This window comes from Medicago sativa, chromosome 6, assembly GCF_051527215.1.
Source record: "Medicago sativa cultivar Bolivia chromosome 6, Bolivia_mono, whole genome shotgun sequence".
Lineage (NCBI taxonomy): Eukaryota > Viridiplantae > Streptophyta > Magnoliopsida > Fabales > Fabaceae > Medicago > Medicago sativa.
Genome location: NC_140754.1, coordinates 57562478 through 57569715, shown reverse-complemented (window position 1 = coordinate 57569715; position 7238 = coordinate 57562478). Strand labels below are relative to the sequence as shown.

General features: G+C 33.0%; 1 protein-coding gene across 1 annotated transcript; it reads left to right on the top strand.

Annotated features, from left to right (window-relative positions):
- The first annotated feature begins 5603 nt into the window (after window positions 1-5603).
- LOC146915877 (uncharacterized) lies at window positions 5604-6588 on the top strand. The gene is made up of 3 exons (XM_085721473.1): window positions 5604-5753; window positions 5858-6115; window positions 6430-6588. The coding sequence occupies exons 1-3, from the start codon at window positions 5604-5606 to the stop codon at window positions 6586-6588; spliced, it is 567 nt and encodes a 188-aa protein (XP_085577599.1).
- The last annotated feature ends 650 nt before the right edge of the window (window positions 6589-7238 follow it).

Here is a 7238-nt window from a genome sequence, read left to right as displayed (position 1 = left end):
TAGAACATATTTAATTATTAAGAGATGGGGTTGTAATTCAAGCATCTTATAAGGGATGGAGAGTATAAATTTTACGTTGTAAGGGAAGGGAGTGTATATTTTAACATAAGAGTGGAGGAAAGTGTAATTCAAGCATCTTTGAGTTTTATTATTATTATTATTATTATTATTATTATTATTATTATTATTATTATTATTATTATTATTATTATTATTATTATTATTATTATTATTATTATTATTAGTATTAGTATTATTATTATTATTATTATTATTAGGGTTATATATGGTTTTTTTTTCTCTTATAAATTTACCAACTTTTCGTTTTAATCCCTATAAAATTTTCTTCCACTTTTAGTCCTATAAAATTTTCATAACTTCTTTTTAGAGACTCAAAAATACGATTAATGGTTTGGATTTTATGCGCGAAACGATGAAAGCGGAAAAATCGGAAAATCTATGCTGTCAGACGAGCACAACCGTGCGCCCTTCAGGCACAGACCGTGCGTATGATTCGACATTGAGTTGCACGACCGTGCGTCCTATAGGCACGACCGTGCGTGCTGTCAGAACTTCGATTCTTGCGTTTTTTAGCCTTTTCACTCTTTTTTATTTTGAATTGGCTTTTGGTGTACACATGAAAGTTTTAGATAAAGATGTTAGCTTTCTTATGGCTTTGGTTTTACTTAAAAATGATTTTTATATTTTGAGTTTCAGTGAAAATACTCCAGGTAGGTCTTGGTGCAATTTTACGAAAATTCAGCATAACTATTTTTTAGTGAATCCAAAAGCTACGGTTAGGTCCCAAACCCGAGAACTTGATTACTAGGAGGTTAATTAGGATGTGTGGGAGTAATTAACCTATGATTTAATAGATCAATTTGGTTTGTTTGAAAATGAATTGGTTTTTCAAAATGTAGGGAAACGAGACGAACTTTGTGAAAACTTGGAATTAATCGAAATTGGCCTATGAAACGTATATGTATATGCTACTGTACTCATACGTGAAACATGCTTTTACTCGGTGGAGGCATTTGAACTAGTTTACTTTGATTTCGAAAAAATAATCAGAAAATGCTAGTTTTTACAACTATAGAAGAACTTTGTCAAATTAAGACTTTGTGACAGGATAACTTACCACGTGCTTTATATTTGTGATCATATGCTAGAATAGCAAAATACTGACCTCTAACTTCTAATATTCCTATTTATACCTGGGCTCGCCATCCGTTATGATATTTTTCTCCTCTATGCACTACTCTTTTACTCCCCCTCCCCCACTTATTTAAATCTTACTTTCCACACATCTGACTCTATATTATTTTATTTTGACTCTTCCCTTCATTTAATTAAATTCGCATACTACTTCTCAATCATCATCAATATTCTATTTTTCTCAATCAACAAAATAATATTCAAGCACAAGCAGCGTCAATAATAATATTAACCACAAATTCACCTATTCATGTAGGTAACTACTCTGGATAAAACTTCCTCACTCGATTCTACCATGTTATACCTATTATTTACTCCTGCGATTACTGTTCAGTTTTAGAAATCAAGATATTAAATAAATAACAATTCAGCTAGCTATAGTCTACACCTTCACATGTCATTCATCTTCGACATACAACCAATACCTGATATATATATTAAATCCTTCGAACATTCTCTTGGATTTATCGTACCTCGCCCTTCGTTTCTTCATGACATGGCCAGTCAGATTCTCAACCTACTCTCTAATAATCCACACGAAGGCTTAAAATACGACGCAAGGTTGCCTACACTTCACTCGTACTAGGATAATTCAACTGGTCGAAATTTATACTCCCTCATTCTGTTAGTGAATACTACTTAACCTCTGTCCTCAAAAAATATCCTTTTCTTTAACATCTTGTGATTATCCATCTGAAATACATCTCGCCAAATAACCTCCATCTCTGATAACTAACCTAAACCACATCCATCATTCTGCTACAACTTACTCACCCACAGTTAAACTTATAAAGTCAAACAAAAAATCCTCAACTCATATCACCATCCTAATTTGTTAAGCCTCAATACCAAACTCATGCCCCCTATCCCTTCAATCCTATATCTAACCTAATCTTAACTTCGTTCAAATTAAAAGTTATTATTATCGTCAACCATTATAAATATTACCTCTTATCCTCTTTCCTATGCATCTTGCTCTCTTCTAATCGATCCCCGTCTTATTCATCGTTATCATCATTCCTATTATCTTTCATTACTTAATATACAATCCCTTACCTTCCATTATATTTCTTCTTAACGACCCTCTCTTCGTTTATGATCATCTAAAAGTAGACTTCTTTATTCTTTATTCATTTTTACACCTTATACGTTACTGTCAAACAATCATCTTAAGTTCTTTACCTACCCTGACTCTTTTACTCTTTCACTTAAATGTATTCCTAAATTCATTATTGGTTTAAGGAGATTATGATTAAGCTCATTAGTTACTCAGAAAAACACCTACTTCATACCACTTATTATGATCGTTTTACACCCCTTTTACTAAATCATATTTTTTTAGACTCACCACGTACCCACACTATTTGCTCTATTAAATTCTCGTCTTATTAACCTTAATTAACTTGATATCTTTACTCACTGTTATTATCATCCCCTACCTTACCCAATGCTTTAACTCCTACTCACAACATAACCCACTTCATCATTTACTCGTCACCCTAAACAAGATAAGTCATCATCATTACTCTCCATTCACATGCGTTATTTATCACATCATTCAACAATTATTATCTCGTCGTAAATCATCCTCATACAGCAGTAATTTCTCATCATTAATTAACATCTCATACGATCATATATACATATTCCCTTCCTTCATTAATCAATACTACATTTTAGAATCTACTCTCATCATTTGTTCTGCCCATTACTACATCTTTCTAGTTAGTCCTACTCTTGGCTAATCTTCGCTCTAAGGGAACTGCCCTGAACACCTAGACATACCCCACATAATGATTTTCGTCTATGCGACTAGCTTATTAAGTTTTCAAGATCTTGTCAAGCGTTAGTTCATCATTATTGTCGTCTATTACCTTAGACTTCTATCTTCATATTCTTGGTTTGCTCTAGTTCTTGCTCTTCTAATTAGTCTTATCTCCACCTTTATTCTTCTCTAATACTCTTGATACTAATCTTATTTTAAATACATTATGGCTTACAAAACTACTCTTATAACTCATAGTTAAACCCCTCCCATCTACATATCACTTCTCTTATTTTAACTTAAGATATTTATCTCTCGTCATTAGTTCTCTTTGCATCCTTGATTATCTTAAATGATTGTATTTTATGCTTCCTTTATTTTAATCTTCTATTTGGACAGCATCGCGTTTTGAAACTTCCTGTCAAAATCGCCTCATGATCTGTGGAATCGCCTCATCATTTTGACAGCATCAGACATGCTGAAATCACAGATTGCTGCCAAAATCGCTTCATGATCTGTGGAATCACCTCATGATTTTGACAGCATCAGACATGCTGAAATCACAGATTTTTCTACGATTTTCTACCATAAGAGCCTCCTTGGCTCCGTTTTTCGACCCTAAATTCACCAAAATCATCCCTAATCATCACCCTATGATTACCCTATCATTAGAACACTAATTCTTCATTAACATACTGGATTATCCACTCTTTTTAAGACTAAAAACTCAATTCAGAACCTAAACTAGTTTTCCCTCAATTCTCATCTTTCAACTTCATCTTTTAATTCATTCATCTTCATCCTGTCATCCAAATTCACACCATAACAACAACAATATTTTAAAATTTAAGACAACCTTCCCATCAAAGATTAAGATACCCTAAAGTGCAAAGATTATCCCCCTTACCTCGAATTCTTCAGAAGTTACGGCTTTTGGCTCTCTTCTTAGCGGCTAGGGTTTTCTCCTCCTCTGCTCCTCTTTACCATTCTTTTTCACGTTCAGCAAAATACTGACCTCTAACTTCTAATATTCCTATTTATATCTGGGCTCACCATCCGTTATGATATTTTCCTCTTCTATGCAGTACTCTTTTACTCCCCCCTCCCCTCTTATTTAAATCTTACTTTCCACACCTCTGACTCTATATTATTTTATTTTGACTCTTCCCTTCATTTTAATTAAATTTGCATACTACTTCTCAATCATCATCAATATTCTATTTTTCTCAATCAACAAAATAATACTCAAGCGCAAGCGGCGTCAATAATAATATTAACCACAAATTCACCTATTCAACATTATTGAATTAATCTTACTTATTAAAGCTTGTCAGGTCAAGCTAACCCTAACCCTAAAACTAACCTAGATTTTTCCCGCTCTTTTTCAAGCATTTATGTGTAGGTTTGACCTCCTCACCCTTAATACAGGCCATAATAACACATTTATGTGTAGGTTTGACCTCCTCACCCTTAATACACGCCATTATAACACGATTGCATATTATTTTATTTCATTGCAGGAAATTTTAACTGTCATTTATAACACGATTGCATATTATTTTAATTTTAGTCTACAAAAATAACACACGATTGCATATTAATTGCCATCCCAAATTTGAAATGTGAATTAGGTACATTGAAAAGAGTATAGCACACGATACCGTTAAAACGAGAAAAAAAAACACGAGCTTGAAAATTAGACCCGTGAATTACGTACAAAATTGTATAATAGAAATAAAATAACACACAATCAATTGTATATTTATTAGCAATAAAAACACACGGTTAAAAACTTCCATTTATAAGACGATTGCATATTAATTTAATTTTTGAAATATAATAACACACGATTTCATATTAATTGCCATCCCAAATTTGAAATGTGAATAAATAACACAGAAAATTGTATAATGGAAATAAAATAACACACAATCAATTGTATATTTATTAGCATTATAACACAATTTCTTTAGTATTAAAACCAATCAATTGTACATTAAATAGTATTAAAACCACACGGTTGAAAAAAAATCTAGAAAAAAAAGGCCACAAGATTGCATAATAATAAAAAAAAACAGCACTGTGTTCAAATTAAATTTAAGAGCAAGTAATTTTTCATAATGGTTAACGTTAAAAATAAATATTACCACCGTATGAATTATTGGCTTCGCACTGTAACACAATTTTCTTTTTTTCGGATGGGACCATGATTTAAATGGAATTACCGTTTAACTCGACGTATTTAATCCCAACATAATTCTTGAGGAAATTTCCAACGTACCTAATTTTTCATTAATTTATCGTTTGAAATAATTCTCCCACCATAAGAGATATTTTGTAAGCCACTATAACACATTTTCATTGTGTGCATCGAAATCTGTTTCCTGAAATAACGCACTCCACATTCCCCTTCCGATGCGCCACTGATGCTGCCACCTTCAATTTTCATTGATTATGCAAAGTCAACATTACAAATTCAGGAAACCTGTATTTATTGGCTGCTCCTCATTTTTACGTGATTGTTGTGGCTGATTTCCTATAAGTAATAACTTCTGTTTCTGAATTCTCAATTGCAACATTCCATGGATTAAGAAATAGTATATTGCTTTTGTCTGCTGCAGCTATGGCCAACGCTTACACAAACCTTTTTGCTGTAACTGGTGGGAAAAGAGATTTCAAGATGAAAGTGCGTGTCGCTCATGTATGGTGTATACCATCTAAGAAGGATCCTAACGACATCATTTTCATGAACATCCTCTTGGTTGATGATAAGGTTGGTTTTATGTCTCCTTACAAGTGTTATGAAACCGCTCCTGAATTGTTGTGATAAGCATTTTTGCTAATTGTGCTTTAGTTTGTTTTTTTCATTTTTTCTAGGGTAGTCGGATGCAGGCAACTGTCCGAAGAGATTTGGTGTCCAAATTCCAGAAAATGGTGACAGAAGGATGTGCATACGTTCTTGACAGTGCTGTTGTTGGTTTCGATGATGGCCCTTTTAAGCTTATAAGTCATAAGCACAACTTGACTATGATGGGTCACTCAAAATTCACCAAAATCAACACTCTGAAGATTCTGATGAATGTGTTTGAGTTCATGACACTCAAGGATGTATTGAGTTGCGCAGAGGAGGAGAAGGTTATTGGTAGGGATTTTTTATTTTAATTAAATTATAAAACATTGTTATATTTCTACCTATTTCCTGTCAACGTCAAATTTCCACGTTTTGTCTACATAGTTACTTGGAAATGACTATAAACAAAAGCAGTAGCCAATAAGGATGCAAGACTATAAACAAAAGTTTGTCAACTAGAATTCCTTTCAAGTTTCAACGAAAGCAGTTTCCGCTTACCGTTTCTTTTGCAATGACTATAAACAAAAGCCAAGGTCAATCTTTGAAACATGTTGGCGTATATTTGCCATCGCCTAGCTTCTCTCATGGTCAATTGTAGATGGCTTTGTCAAGGGCTACTTCAAGAGAAGGTTTGAAGATATTAATATCTGATGATGATGGTGAAGACACTGATGTAACTTCTAATGTAGTTTATCACGAAGTTTTTCGCACGAAGTTTTTCGCAATGTATCCTAAATTGTGTACTTGGAAGGATTGATGTGAGTTTAATATTCTTCATTGTTAACTATTTATGCCTGACAATTTTCCCTAGGTTGTGTACTTTCTATTATTTAACAGAATAAAAGTTCTACTATTCCTATGATTCATGGCTTGGAATGTATCATAAATTTTGTACTCTTTATGTTTTACGGCTTATTGTTGAATTTATTATGACTTATTCTACATGAAAATAAGACCCGTGTGTCAGCACGGGTCATGGTTCTAGTTAAGAATAAAAAAATTGGGCTGTTACACATCCAATAACCCTAATTTTAACCTAGCTTTTTCCCTCTCATTCCAACGCAATAAATTCTCACATTTGACCTCCTCACCCCTTTGTCACGCAATAAATGTCATTCATTTGAAATTCAATTGTTTGACCTTCTCATTTAAATGTCCTTAAAGCATTTCAAATTCTCACGTTTGACCTACTCACCCCTTTGTCACACAAATAAATGTTATTCATTTCAAATTCAATTGTTTGACCTTCTCATTTAAATGTCCTTAAAGCATTTTAAATTCTCACATTTGACCTTCTCACTCCTTTGTCATTCACTAAATGCTTCTTTGTCATTCATTTCAAATTTTGAAAATTCCCTCATTTAAATGCAATTGTTTGACCTTCTCATTTAAGATCAATCGTTGTTT